Here is a 15,970-nt window from a genome sequence, read left to right as displayed (position 1 = left end):
GACAAGGGCACCTATCTAGGCTGCAGTGTTAATTATCTTCACAAACATGAATTTATAACCACTAATTCTGACCAAAGAATAATCCTGAATGACTAACTGTAATGAACACAATTATTCTCCTATAATCTGGACCCTTTATAATGTTTCTTCCTATCTTGGAGGCTATGCTTTGTCTAAGCACTTGGGAAATGGTAGGAACACCTTCATGCCAGCCATGAGGAGTGCAGACTCCCATTCCATGTCTCCCTGAGGCAAATGGATGTTCTCTCCCATACTTTGTCTGGTAGGAAAACGGCATCTCTCCACAACCTTCTGTACAATGCACCTTCCAGTCTGCATCATCATCTCCTCAACACAGCTTGACACAAAACTCTTTGACAGGGCTGGGGTTACTGAGAGAAAAAAAACACTAAAGCCTTCCAAAACCTTGAGCTAATGAAAACATCTCATTCCTTGCTCTAAAACATTTCCAGCGTGAGTCCAAGGAGAAGATCCTGTAATCAATCCCACTCAGCCAAATAAGGTATAAGAAAATGCTGTAATTGCAAAACAAGACTTGGATACCTATGTTGACACGGGAGTCACGGACAATGCGGAAACGATTAATGTGATCAAGCAATTGCCAAAGTTTATTGCGCACACACTGGGTTATATACTGATCACTTTCTTCCAGCTTGCTTTATGTCCCTAGATACAACAAGTCCATTGGCTAACGTTCTAACATTCAAAAGTTAACAATGTCGACTTGCTCAACATTGCTTGCTGACCACAACTTTTCAACATCTTAATTCTGCAGTTTCTCATCCTGTTTCCAACTGTAAGACTATGCAGCATCAGCAATCTTACTTGCCAAATATGCCTAAGAATATACAGCATCAGCAAGCTGATGGAGCACGAGTTCTGTCCAAGGCCTCTTGCCTCTGCTCACAGTTATGACAAACCTGCCCACAAATCCCCCTTTTGTTTTTTGATCAGAGGCATTTATTCTAGTTCATATATCTGTTCATATATGTGTCCATTTTCTTCCATGAATGCGTTGAGAAGTCCTTCCGATGATATCCTCTGCTGAACAAGCTGTACCTTGGACATCATCTTTGCAACCAGTGCTCTCCTACAGGGAAATATTCCACAACATATGCACAAGATTACTATAAGCATCAACAGTAACTGAAACAAACTATGTATCAATGGTTTAAGCCAACCACTAACTCCCAGGTTCTTTAACCAATCATCTAACCCCGTCTCAACCTGTATCTTATTAACATGCTCTTGCAATTCCTGAATTCTTGCATGTATGGATTCGAATGATCAGACAAATTAAAACAACACATTCCATCAAAATCATCACACCCATGTCCATGTGCTAATATCAAAAAATCTATAGTGGCGCGATTTTGCAAAATAGCTTTACGACTGTTATCATCATCTTTCATCAAGTCAGTCAAGACATCAGACATGAGGTTAGCTTGTTTTGTGGCCTAACATGCCAGTTTCTGCAAGTTGGCGTTAGCAATTGTTGCTGCACAGCCAAGGCAAAATATACTAGCTAACAAATTTTCTGCTTTTCCTACTAGAGTTACTGAGTCACTACAGGCTGCTGACAGAGTGTCTAAAGCGCGTTTACTTCGGGTTCTATTCTGCGCCCTTAAGAGTTTCACCGGTGGTGCCAAAAGGCTGAGCCTTCCCAAGTGGCATGGCCCTCCAAGTGGAAATCTTGGGATACCTTGCCAAGCGTGATCACCACAAATCAAAAAGACTCCCTTAGGCAAAGCTAACAACATGTTTGGAAAAAGTTCATGCCGACCATACTCTTCTAGCCCCACAGCTCCCCCACACCATGCTCGGGGGTCAGAAGCATCCCATATCCCATAAATATCTGACCCAGATACATCTGTCCATGCATCAAGTGGCTTGCATTGCACACCAACACTAGAGCTTACACACCTCACTTTACCCACCAGGGTATTAATTATATTAGCGCTAAAGCCAAAGCACAAGCCATGTTTAGTTCCGTTTATGGACCCTGCTAGTCGCAATTCCTGTGGATCCCACAGTAAAGTTTTATTCAAATGCTCAATCAACAAAACAGACATCCAAGCTAATGTCCAGTTTGCGATATTACCATTGATACAAGCTCCACACCAAACTTGTTTGTCAGCCTGGGGCTGCCAGCAGGCCGTCTGATTTCCGTAACACCAGTCATCAGAGGCATTGGCCTTTTCTCCTTCTTGTTGCAATATGGTTTGGTTAGCTAATGAAACGTTACTTATATATCCCACAAATCTTTTTGGCTCCAAAGAGGGTATACCAATTAAACAAGTGCAAAATGGATCAGACACGGCTGTTAAAGATATACAAAAACTAGAAGTGTTGGTTCTGTTCGCCCATGTTACTGCATGTTCTGTTGCTGCCTTGTCGCATCGATGAGCAGATCATCCAACGTCACAGCGATTGTGACAGCCATCATCAAGATCCCGACGCGGATCAATATGGCTTCACCCAACGACTTGGAACCCATAATGGCCCACTGTCTGTGGAAACACAAGCATATCCTCTCCCAGTCATTATAACTTCAACCGGCCCCTTCCACATACTTGAACCCTGTTCCTTATACATGACTCGAGCGCCTGTTGTTTTAACACATCCGGATGACAAGGCGCTGCTATGAACAACAACACGTGGCTCCGTGCGGTCTCCAGTTAGCCGCAAAAAATTCATAACATAATTAGCTTTTGCTAAACAGTCTGCTGGTGGAGCAGGGACTCCCCCTTTTTGTTTAGTGCTTTTAAGACTGCATGAGCGCGTTCAATGATAGCTTGCCCCGTGGGGGAATGCAGAAGTTCTGTAGAGTGGTGTATACCCCATAAGGCACAAAAATGGGCAAAATTGCGAGAAGTACATGCAGGACCGTTGTCTGTCCTGATGGCTAAAGGTATTCGTAGGGCTGTAAAAGCCATGTGTAAATGGCGAATTACATGTTTGGCAGATTCCCCGGTCTGAGTCGTTGCCCAAACTGTCGACACAGGGGAATCAATGCCCATGCCACATATGTCTGACAAACAGTGGGAGAATTTTTCATGCCTTGTGGCAGGATCACCCAATGATATCGCTTTGCCAGGACCTGTTTGTTGACACTATGCACTGTAAAAGCAAATTTTTCACAATCCTCTGGGTGGAGCTTTATCGTAAAGAAACAATCTTTTAAGTCTATTATCAGCAGATTCCAATTCTCTGGGATCATAGTCGGTGAAGGCAACCTGGTTGCAACGCACCCATATCCTGCATAACCGCGTTGACTGCCCTTAGGTCATGCAACAGTCTTCATTTTCCTGATTTTTTAGGAATAGTGAATACTGGGGTGTTCCAGGGACTAGGGGACAGGACTGTGTCATGCCTGTAGTTGCTTGTTTATCAGTTCCTGTACCTTTTGCAGCCGTTCATCCCTAAGCAGCCACTCATCTATCCAAACTGGCCTCTCTGTCAGCCAAGTCAATTTCAGGATAGGGGGCTGCTCTTCAGTGACCGCACCTCAAAAGGTGATGTAATTAATCTGGCATGCAACTGGCTCAAAATGTCTCTTCCTATCGATGCTACAGGGAGATTCAAGACATATGGTTTTATAGTTGCTGTGCTCCCATCTGAGAGGGTGCAGTGAATTAAGTCCTGATAATTAAAGTCTGTTGACAACCACCAATCCCCATAATAGAGGTTGGTGCTTGAGTTAAGGGCCAATCAGAAGGCCAACTGTGCGTCGGAATAACCGTGATGTCTGCCGCGGTATCTAAGATGACGACCAGCTTGATCGTCTGTCCGTTACGATGACTCAAACAAGCAGACTTTGTGGGCTTCCCTTTAGAAATTTCCTTGGCCAGTAGCACCTCAGGCTGTCCCGTGGAACCAAAACCTCCTGATCCCTGCTCCTGTTTACCCTGACATGGCACCTTTGCTTCAAATGGTATTAACTGTGCAATCCTCTCCTTTCGGAATGGATACCAGAGGGTGCAATGTATAAACTATAATTTTGATATTACTACAAAAATCTGCATCAACTAATCCCGGTATTACAAAAATTCTGTGGCGTGACACTGAGGAGCGCCCTATTAACAACACACTTAATCTATGTCCCAACGGACCCCAAAGTGCAGAATCAACCAGGCGCACCTGAGTATGCAGTAGCGTAACATCTATTGCGGTTGCCACGTCCACTCCGGCACTGCCGGCTGTGGCAGAGGTGAGGTTGTCCAAGCACCCTGCATTTTTGTCTGAGAGCGAGGGTAAGCACTCAATTTCCCGTTTCCCGGGCCTTTACATTCCGCCATATTATGTGTGGGCTTTTGGCACTGTACACACCATTTTGATCCAGCTTGATTGACCACCCAGTTGTTCGGTTGAGGCCTTGCCGATGCCCTACATTGAGCTCGACGATGACCCAACTTTCCGCAATTATAGTATCTTTTATCCTTTTCCTTTCCTTTTCCCCCTTTCTCCTGGACAAGTGGTAGGACAGCAGCACCAAGCACCTTAGTCATATATGCCGCTTTCAGCTTATGCCCCATGTGTTCTACTGCTTCAAGCAACTGAGCAGCAGACGTCCCCCTCGGCAAACTATTTAAAATCTGTTTTGTCTGATCATTGGCCCCATCAAAGGCCATGATGTCTAGCAATTTCCCTTTCATATCATCGTTGAGATCAGGATTCGTTCTTAAGGCATCAAACAGCCTATCAGTAAAATGCCGATATGATTCCGTTGGTCCCTGCTTAATAGACAAAAACCCAGGAGCAGTTTTGTCATCAGGCAAGGCATACCAGACTTTCAATGCCTGCTCCTGGGACAAGGTTAGAAGAGCCGGTGGCAGATTAGCCTGCGCCTGGTCATATTGAGCTTTCCCTAATAGGACTTCGGCTGTTACTCCACACAATGGGTCTCCTGGCTGGCGAGGCTGACTAGCAACCCTTTGGCAGGCTAGATCCCGCTTGTCAAAAAACCAAAGTTGCAAATGCGGAGCAAGCAACAATTGGGCAAGCAACCAGATATTATATGGTGCTAAAATAAAAGCCGAAAATATATGAGCAATTATGGCCTGAGTATAAGACAATTTCAATCCATATGTAGTCACTGCCTGCCGAGCCTCCTTAACTATTTTTAAATCAAGAGCTTCCCACTCCTTTACCCCTTGCTGGGTGGTAAACACTGGATAAGCAGAAGGCCCCATGTCAGCAAATTCCCGTCTACAATTGCATCCCTGATAAGCCCGCATCAATGATGTGCCGGATTTTTCCCACCTCCCGATCCCTTCCCCGATTCCTCCCCCAGAATCCCTTCCTTCAAAAGAGGATTATATGAGGGTGGAGCAGATGGCCCAGAAACTCCCCCAGTCTCCGAAGCTTCCAGCCTTTTCAGGATCAGTTGAAGCTGCTTGTCTGCCGGGCCAGCTATTATTTGCCGATGAGCTGAACAGACTGACTGGTCGGAATCAGAGTCAGAGTCAGGAAGATACAAGTCCGGTTCTGACTCCGGAGGTCCCGGACGCGGGTTCAATACACACTCAGGGTCTCCCTCCTCTGGATCTGGGACGCAAGGGGTCACTTCTTCTACTCTTACTGCGCTCTGCAATCGTCGAAGCTTTTTCTTCCTCGCCAGTTGTGACGGTTTTTGGGGAACAGTCCCAGGTACAGTAGGAGAAGCAAACGCCATAGATGTTGCACCCGCTCCTGCTCCCGACTGAATTTGAGGGGGGCCGGTGGCCATAAGTACAGACGCCACTGCCGCTCATTCAGATTTCATCTCTTTTAAAGTCTCTAACATCAGCCTCCACAGAGTGGAGTGCTTTTGTGCTTCTTTTGTCCCTTTACTGATCTCATCCCACAGTGCTTGTCCTATGCACTCCCACTCGGAGATTTCAAAGGCAGCTTGCACAGTGGGGATAAGTCCACGACCACGGGACCATTTTAACAGGCCTTGTAAGGCGGCACTATCATATTGCACACCTCTCTTAGAGAGAATATGTTGGGGGAGCTTCACCACTGCCTGTTCCTCTTTGGATAACGAGTGCCCCATTTCTTCCCTGGCCGCTCACCTGATCAGGGTGAGATTCCCGAAGTTTTTGCAGACGTCTGAGTTCCAGCGCCGGAGCAGCGCTGCTTTCAGCCAGCTCTCCGCCCCCTCTTCTCCTGTCGGACTTTCAAACTTGGCTCTGCGAGTTACTGATCTGAGGGTCCCTGTTCGGGCACCAATTGTTGACACGGGAGTCACAGACAATGCGGAAATGATTAATGTGATCAAGCAATTGCCAAAGTTTATTGCGCACACACTGGGTTATATACCGATCGCGTTCTTCCAGCTTGCGTTATGTCCCTAGATACAACAATTCCATTGGCTAACGTTCCATTCAAAAGTTAACAATGTTGACTTGCTCAACATTGCTTGCCGACCATAACTTTTCAACATCTTAATTCTGCAGTTTCGCATCCTGTTTCCAATGGTAAGACTATGCAGCATCAGCAATCTTACTTCCCTAATATGCCTCCCCAGATGCTCTGGGTAAAGGAGCACGAGTTCTGTCCAAGGCCTCTTGCTCACAGTTATGACAAACCTACCCACATATCTAGGCTTAAAAACCCTTTCCTCACATGCAGGAGGCCACAGCACTATTAGCCAGCAATATTCTCCCTTGGTCCTCCCAGATTCATGAGGTGGTTGAGAATATCCAGGAAAGTATCCTTTTTCCAGAAAGGCTTCTTTTTATTGCTAGCTCATGCTGCTGTCTCTTGCATAAGCTGTGAGCAGTCTTACAGATTTATACATCAACCTGAAGTGTTGTCAAATCTTTGGTTTTATTCCTTATTAGAAAACTGGTTTATACTGCTTCAGAAACTATGTTTTGTCCTTACCTTCTCATTTGTTCTCTGAAGGAAAGAATATGTTCCCTGCAGGATTACTGTCTTTATTTGGTCTCCATACTGAGCATGCTCCACAGACTACCCCTTGCAAGCTAACACATCTTTAGTATTGTCTCAAAGCCACATAACACCCCCATTTTACCTTGTTTTGGTTTTCTCTTCCGGCCTAAAGCTCTTCTAAGTGTTTTCTTAATTCTTTTAAGTATTTCAGCTAAATTACTTGTGCTAATCAAGTGATCTAATTGCTGGCAGAGAATGAGGTGGTCTCCAGACTAGCTTACCAAATGCTGATCTTGAACACATACTACAACTTCTAACTTGGAGCCAAGACATCTGCTGACAGGTGGTAACTCCTACAGGATCTGTTCTCCTGTGACCTAACAAGTTGTTTTGCTGGCTTATTCATTTTTTTCCTAAAGAAATAAATAGAATCCTCCATAACTTTCACTTGTCAAGTCTGGCTGTTATGCTCTCCGTGGCTTTGGCCAGGAACCATGTGGCTGGAGAATTTATATGAAGTGAAAAGGTTGTGATTCTGTAAGAAATCCACATGACCCACCAGCTGTGGTTTATTAGGCCTACAATAACCTAAAAATATATTCTCTCAGCCAGTGCTTGTCATTTGAAGAACGTTTTCACATCAGTGAAGAGGAGAAAAAGATTTTCAATAATAATAATTGATTTCTGTAAGATGTGCACTGTCAGGCTATTATGATGAATCCTGACAAAGTGCTGTCTACTTTTTGGGCTTTCATTGGCATTACTGCAAGTCCATTGCTTAAAATAATACCTTGGGCACATCATTCATAAAATTTGGCTGCCTACTGTGGGCATACGGCTGTTGTAACATGAGAGTTTTGTTACATTCCGTTACAGCTACCTGGATTTTTACGGTACTTCTGCCCTGTCCAAGTGTTACCCATCTTTTTCAGGATGGAAGGAGAGGGTAGACACAGAAAGGAAAGGTTATAAAAGGGTTATATAGTAAACAGAACAGTTGTCTATGGTGCATTAGTAGAATCCAGGACAATCTGGCCAAAACCACAGTCCTGAAACCTGGCTGACTGTCAAAACTCCAGAGCTTTTGACCCTTCAGTGCTGTCAGTGCCAAAACCTCTCTTCTATGAATATGCCAGAACCCACCATCACCAAATCGTACACACCCTTTCAGCTTTCTCTCCCACCTTTGTCTTATTGGGTGTTGGAAATTTGATGGTTGTCTCCTGTGCTCTTGGAGCTGACTGATATGCTGGTCAAATGCCCCCTTCACCTAAGAGTGCCCTAACCACATGCTATTGACAGCACTTGCGCAGTTGACTGCTTTCTGCATGGTACCGCATCTTCAAAATACAGAGAGAGAAAGAGAGTACAGAATAAACACCATCCTGTAGCAGTTACAGGCCCAGTCCCTGCTCAAAGGACCAATTCTGCAGTTTTCTATTAAACACTCATAAAACAATAGAGAACTGTGGGTAGAAGGGCTAGCTCCCAGGTCTGCCTCTCCTTTCCCTGTAATAAACAGTGTTGTACCTATCAGGCAGCACCTTTTCCTTCCCATTATACAATGTTAATTCAGGGAAGGATGAAGTCCTGGATATAGTACAAGGCTGAGCAAACAAACAGTAAAATGCTCTGACAGCAATTATTTTTGGCAAATCATGTAAGTCTGGAGCTGCCACACAGCAAGTCAGTCACCCCCTCAGAAATAACCTCAACCAAGCTGCTTAACCAAGCGTTCTCTCATGCCACTCCAGAGGCTGTGCAGCAATCATGAGTGCTTGTCCCCATTCAAGTTACAGTGACCAACTGACGCTGTTATGATACTGGGAAAATACTATTGGACCAGCAGAGCATAGCATTTAGATCCCTTTCTAATCCCTGCTCTAATATCCCCAAACAGCCCACATTCGCAACCAATCAGAATGTCAGGGTCAGGAAAATAACCTTTCACAACTCAGAATAAAAGACCAAACCTAATGTTCTAATAAAAATATATCCACATTCACTTTTTTTGCACTCTTCTGTTAATAAAGTCCACACAAAAAATCCTGTGCTTATGTATTTCAGCTCGAGTAGAGCTGCTGAATTCATGCAGTAGTGCAAGTGCTCTGTCTTCCAGCTTTTCAGTGTGTAACATGGACTTTTCAAAAGATCAAAGCAATTTAAAAAGAAATGTGTGGATGAAACTACCTTCAAAACTGCCTCAGTTCTCCTACTGTTGCTGATGGTTTTGATGTGACTTCCCCTGCTTTCTTCTTTCTACGTCTCTGTTCACAGAGTGAAGAACTGCAGCCACACAGGGTTTCCTTAAGAAGGTTTTATACACAGTACAGATAAGAGGGGAATTTTCTTTCTGTATAAATTGTATGCGGTTTTTTAAATCTCCACTGAGAATTACTTTTTTAATAGACTATCAAAGAAGACACACCCATTCTACCTGGGCTGTGAATCTGAACCACACAAATCTGCTAGCATGCAGAAGAGTCTTTAAAAGTTGCTGGAAATGTTCGCTTTTGATCTGATTAAGATCTCTGGACCATCTTTAGATGCCTATAATTCCTATAATTCCTAAGTTCCCATCTTCCTTTTTGCTTTCCCAGATGACAGAAAAAAGGAAAGATGGCTCTAATGGCAAAGATAGTCCTCACACTCTGAAAAGTGTAGACACGCATGGTGCAGTGCAGTGCCAACTTACAGGCTCAGGGTTGCTGATCCTGGGTGGCAGGTAACCACTGTGGAAAATGTCATGAAATTTGTATTGCTCTGAAAGTGCTGAAGTCAGTGCAGTTCCTGAATGCAGTCGTCCACTAACAGCTGTGTCATGCGCTTGAGTGTGTTCCTCTCATCTCCCTCCCATGGCAGGCTGAGCATCCCAGCAGTACACTACTACAGACTTCCCTCCACCAGCTGTACTCGCTACAGCAAAGGCAACAGAAGTATGTGTTTAGTAGGACACTGGAGTTACACTTAGTAGGACACAGGAGTTACATCATCAGTTTTACAGAATTTTTTTAAAGAAAAAGCAACCACAAAATATTTTTCACTAGGTTAAATTGCTTTTCCTGGATGTTGGACTCATGGCATTTTTTTTTTTTTTTTGGAATAACATGCACCTCTTGCTGTTAATACTAGATTTCTTTCCCTTTACAATTGCCAACACAGCATTTATAGATATTAAGAAAGTATGCATGGACAGAAAACAATATGGTAGAAGGTCTGAAACGTTGCTGACTTTTATCCTACTACATAGAAAGAGTGAAAGTAAACTATTGTAAGAAAAAATAACCTATTTTGTAATTCTAAAAACATGAAGGGAGGCAATCTTTTTTATCTTTTCTCTTCCGAATATTAGTTAAGTAAGAATATGATTCACCTCTAATGAAGACCATGGCTACCACTGCTGTTAACAGACACTGGATTAGCCTAAAAGGATAACAAAAGAAGTGGTTCATAGTTCACACTCTGTCTTTGAACTCTGTTGTTCAAATTTACCTAACACAAGATACAAATAACAAAATATTAGTAAATGCCTTGTAGGTATGACAGCATTCAAAATACCTTGATGCCTTTATCCTGGTAAATGGTCAATGCTGCCATGCTCTGCTTTACAAAGCCTGTCTTATCTGTGCACAGCTTGTGAACAAGTGAGGGGTCATCCCCAGTCCCACTCACAGCCAACCCCAAGCAGCAAAGGAGAAAAAAGTATGCGTGTGGTCCACACAGCTGCCAGGGAAAGGACAAGATGAAAGCTCAAATCTGCTGTATGAAGCCTAAATGACTAAACACAATAAACTTTCCTGGTTTGCAAGGCATAATAAAAAATGTAAAAGAAGTGAGAACAGCATCCGGAAAGATGTTAATGTGAAAGAGTGGCAAATGGTTTTTTCCCTTTTTGTTTCCCTTTCAGTCCTGATATCAGTGCCTGATGATAAAGACTGCTAAAATGAACTTTTCTGGTCTTGCAGTCTTTGAAAGGAAAAAACCACGCTTGGTTTGCTGGTTAACAACTAAGATACCAAAATATTTTAGAAAGAAATAGAAGTCTTCACTTAGAGACTGTTAGAATATCATAGAATAGCAAAGGCAACAGCAAATAAAATAAATTTGTATCTTATGTATATTTATATTCAATACTTAATTTTATTATATCTCTACGATTATCTAAAATTACATTGCTTGCTATAACCCACATAGATAAAAAGCCACATATAAGAATCTCTCTATCAAATTCCTACATTCTACCTCCTTAGTACTAAAAACATTTCTAGACTGGCCAGTGGTGGTTGGCCACCAGAGGGAGCCGGCACAACTTCAAAAATTGCAGAAGGACAGTACGGTTGACAAAAGTGCCTATGTTATTTGTACAGAGACTGCAGAAGAGAAGTGAAATCTTTTTCAGGTTCCACAGAAACGTTTCATGTAGAACCAAGACTTCATGTGATGTTATTTTGCTGCTTCAGTGTGGGAAAAATAGGAAGCTATTCAAAGTGAATAAAGACATTGAAAAAAGTTGCACTATTCATGTGAGAAAGGGGACAAATAAGTAGATCAGCTTCATATAAAACGAGTAAAAGATAAAAGGAATAATTTATAATGTTAATCCCATCATATTCCTGTTTCTGTTCAGTCTGTTTAGGGCCTAATACGCATACAGTGGAAGTAATTTCAGAAAAAGCATTCTCTCATTTTGTATAGGCACAAGTATGGACAATATGGATATAATGAATAAGAAACAAAGCAACAGACTCTGTCTTGTACTTCTCCAAAGAAGAATCATAGAATGGTTTGGGTTGTAAAGGACCATCTCGTTCCAGCCCCCTGCCACAGGCAGGGACACCTCACACTAGACCATGTCAGGTCTCTGTCCAGCCTGGCCTTGAATACTGCCAGGGATGCAGCATTCACCACTTCTTCAGGCAACCTCTGCCAGTGCCTCACCACACTCACAATAAAGAACTTCTTCCTTATATCTAAGCTGAACTTCCCCAGTTTTAGTTTAGACCCAATATCCTTTGTCCTATTGCTATAGGCCCTGGTGAAGAGAACCTCTCCAGCATTCAAATGTCTTTATGAATGAGAAAAAAGTCTTCTGATTATTCTAAAATAAGAAAACTCAACATGCCTTGAGAATAACTTCACAACTTTCACCATTCACTGGTCATATTTGCTTCTCTGAAGATCATTGTCCTTTCAGATACCTTGCATTTATAGTTGTAGCATTCTAAATGCATCCAATAATTTCTTCTCAAGCAATCCTGTGAAAAGCCAAGTTGACATTTACGAAAGTGGTAAGATTTATGGAACACTCTTTCAGAACAAATTACAAATTTCCTCTGATGACTTTATTGGAAAAAGATCTAAGAAATTTCTCTCTAATAATATTGATATTGTTATGATGGCAACTGCTTATTTTCCTGCAGGACATAGGAATGAAGAAATCACAAAGGAAGCAGGGAAAGGGGGCAAGAGATGAAGAGTGCAAGGGAAATGAAGGCAAACGGCAGGGGCAATCAGACTGACCAGGAACTATGTGCAGTGGTAAAAGAGGAAACAAAAAGGACAATGAGTATGTGAGATGTCTGCATCTTGAATGCAACCTATTACACAACATCCACCAGATATTAGTGGCCTCTGTCACTCCACCAGAGAGGCCTGCTGGCTTCTTGAATAAAAACTTCAGTGTCAATACAATTATTTTTGCTGACTGTAACATCTGCCATATGAAAGTACCATAACCCCTCTTTACTTGTCACAGGGAGCAACTAAACTCATTCAAGTCCTCCATCCAGGCTATGTTTTCTGCTCAGTACAGTAACTGTTGGATGTACAGCAAAAGTCAAAAGAGATGCGTCTTGTGCCTGATGATTAATGGGAACAGAAGTACTGGGGTATCCTACAGTCAAGTGTCTTCACTCACCACTTTGACTCTGGCAACTGGTAGGCTACCATAAAATTGTACCTGCTTAAACTATTTTCATAAGTCCTCAAGTCTTTTATATATCTTTTCCAATGTTATCCCACATTATAGATGTCTCAGGTAATTGCAAAAATTGCCACAAGTCTTAAAAGGTTTCTCATTTCTACACCTTTGAAGAAATAGCCACTAAGATTGGGCCAGCTTCCCAGGGATGATTTCCAGTCTGTTGGGATTTCTCACCACATATGACAGCAGAGACTGGCAGAATGAGCAGAACAGACAGCTAAGAAGCTTCTATTAAAAAAAAAAAAAAAGTCCAATAGTAGCTCATCTTAACTACAGGACATCCCTTGTGAAGGATGAGGAAAGTTTCAGTTCAACTGCTTCTGCAACTCTGTCGATTTGCTATGTTAGAAAATCTCATAGTATTTTATTCTTGTGGGTCAAGTTCTGCAGGCAGTAGAGTTGTTGAGAATGCCTGTTTTCACTCCTAAAGAAACTGACATTTCAAGTGGCCAAGTTACAAATGGAAGAAAAGCATACAAAAACTTTATGGAAAGCAAAAGAATGCAGCATGGGCTTTGCACTGAACATTTTAGTTGTTGTGTCGGAAGACCCTGCATTGTTCAGATCAAACAAAAGGTTTGACTCGGAGAAGTCAGTGGTATCTTCAGTTTCTACTTTCCTAATCCAAATAATAGAAGAACTCAGAAGGCAGTAAAGGAGTTATCTTGAAGACCCTAAATCTCCTGAACACAAGCCTATGCATTTGGGATCTGACATTATGGCCACTTTGCATTAAGGCATTTATCCCTCTTCACCCAGACGCTCCTTTGTACATTTACTATGTTTCACAGGGTCCTTTTGTTCACCCTCCTGCACTAAGTAAGACACCAAAAAGTCATGTTGCAGTGTCCTGCATCACATAAAACATAAGTGATATTCTGTACACACCTGCCTTGCTACAGCCATGCAAACTACTTACATAAAAAGCAGCATTTTTTAATTAGGAAAAAAAAAAAAAGCAAAAAGTCAATTTTAAAACTTGGTAACCTGGAGCTTCAATTTAATATTCTCTGTTACCTGCAATATTTGAATAATCAGATTATATCCTGAGGTCTGCTGTAGTTTCACATTACAAATTGTATTGGTAGTTTGGGACTCAAGGTTGGAGTTTCTAACTCTGTAAGTTAGAGAGAAAAAACTCCTGAAGTTTAAACTTTTCAGACCACTTGCGACCAAAGTATTTCAATGTGCTGCTATGTTCTCATGTATCAAATTATATTCGCATGTGCTTTTAGTATTTCTACAAGAATGGCCAACTGAGATGCAATGTTTTTGATAGGAATATCTGCTGGGTTCCATTGCAACATACTGATAATGAGAACACACCTGCTGTATTTAAAAGTATAGGAGTTTTTCCCTACAGTTTCATTGGAATGGAAAGTGGAGAGAATACAGTCTTTGCTGAATAAGGAGGTAACTCAGCAAAGGAGATGCATGTGTGTGCTTCATCAAGGTATCACTTTTCCTTCCAAATATAAAGTGTGGCAGCTTTGGATGTGGGAAGGAGTGCCATGTCTATTCATTTAAAAATACAGCCAATATTTATAGCATACATGTATTCTAATTTTTAGATCTCTACTAAAATGCAATAGTCTACTATATACATAATTCTAACTGCTTAACTTAAAATTACTTTCTTCTTCAATTTCTAGAGAATGAACAGGAGACACATAAAATCAGTGTGTGTAACCAAAAATCCTATGTGCATATATGTACACCACATCTATGCAGTATCCACAGATATACACAAAACTACGTACATGGCATCAACATTTTACAAGGAACAAAACAAATATGTAAAACTACTTAGAAAGGGTGAGTTAGAAAACAAACAAAATACCTCTAATACATTGCAATCCTTAACAGCCCTTGTTTTATTTAATCAAAGATGTAAGAGGAAAACAGTATGTTACAAGGCTATACAATACTTTCGAGGTATTGCCCGAACATGTGTGCCCCAGATAGTTATGAAATAGGTAGTACATGTGGTGTGGCATGAGTTCAGCTGGCAAGAAATACAACAGATTATTCATGAAGAGGATAGTAATTAAAGCATAACAAATGACTGCCACTAAAACCATTATTCTGCAAACATCATTTTTAAAAGAAGTATATATATGTATGTGTATGTGTATATGTACATGTATAAGTGTGTATGCATTTTAATACATACTTATACATATATTTTTATATTTTAACATTTAATTTTGCATCCTTCTACATCTAAAGCCAGATACAGGTCTAAAGGACTGATCCAATATCCATTAACATCAGCAAGACCCTTTTAACTGTTTTTCATTGGATTTGGTTAACTACATTAGTTTCAAAAGGAGAGAAAAAGAATAATCAATAAGGCACAACAAAACTCCGGAAAGAACAGTTGCATGGAACATAACTATGCTATTGTTTTTAGGGTTTTAGGTTTTATATGCCACGTATAGCCAAAACCTGGTTTTTTTTTTAGGCTAATTATTTCATTTCTAGTTGCTTTAGCCAAACACCAGGAAAGATACTGCACCATAGCTTCCACCTAGGCTGTCGGCTTCAATAATAATAATTATACCTTCTCTTAAAGCAGCACTAGCCACAACCAGACAGTAAAACCATATGACTAAGTAGATCCTCAATGTACACCAACATTCTAATTCTGGTAATAAAAACCCGACCCTAGTTTTGAGGATTTCAGACGTACAATATTGCATACAGTTGCTGCACATCATGTCTCATCTTCCCTGTTCTGCACAAACATAATGGTTGAAAGGGCTCAGGGGAACAATTGTTTGTTTTCTACACCATAAAAGTGAGCAACTGACTGCCTTCACTTTGTAGCTTTTATTGCATTACTTGCTTGGTGTCCAATAATCCCTATAAGCCACGATGCTGGAGTTTCACATCTCTGAGCCACTTTCACACAACCCACACACCACTTGGCATCCTGCTGCCACAACAATTATTTCCAAAAACCTGTTTTGAAACAGTGTATTTAAAAGGCAAGACCCACAGAACTGTTCTGTACTAACAGAAAGCACAGCACAATTGATTCTGAAGCATGGGAACATGACATTCAGCATTGCCTGAATCCTTTGA

General features: G+C 41.6%; 1 protein-coding gene and 1 long non-coding RNA gene across 2 annotated transcripts in view; both read right to left on the bottom strand.

Annotated features, from left to right (window-relative positions):
• Positions 1 to 15,970, bottom strand: part of LOC136020322 (uncharacterized) — a 76,984-nt gene that overhangs the window by 50,092 nt on the left and 10,922 nt on the right. The window lies entirely within an intron of this gene.
• On the bottom strand, positions 603 to 6,272 carry LOC136020316 (uncharacterized). Its single transcript, XM_065691316.1, has 2 exons — positions 2,123 to 6,272; positions 603 to 1,111 (listed from the first exon to the last, which is right to left on the bottom strand). The coding sequence occupies exon 1, from the start codon at positions 5,256 to 5,258 to the stop codon at positions 4,185 to 4,187; it is 1,074 nt and encodes a 357-aa protein (XP_065547388.1). The 5' UTR covers positions 5,259 to 6,272; the 3' UTR covers positions 603 to 1,111; positions 2,123 to 4,184.

Source organism: Lathamus discolor, chromosome 1, assembly GCF_037157495.1.
Source record: "Lathamus discolor isolate bLatDis1 chromosome 1, bLatDis1.hap1, whole genome shotgun sequence".
Lineage (NCBI taxonomy): Eukaryota > Metazoa > Chordata > Aves > Psittaciformes > Psittacidae > Lathamus > Lathamus discolor.
The sequence above is the reverse complement of the archived record's forward strand: the minus strand, read 5'-3'. Positions and strand labels throughout refer to the sequence as shown.

Bases quoted from the DNA above. Each gene is read 5' to 3' on its own strand.
- LOC136020316 (XM_065691316.1), bottom strand. From the start codon at position 5,258: ATGCGGGCTTATCAGGGATGCAATTGTAGACGGGAATTTGCTGACATG.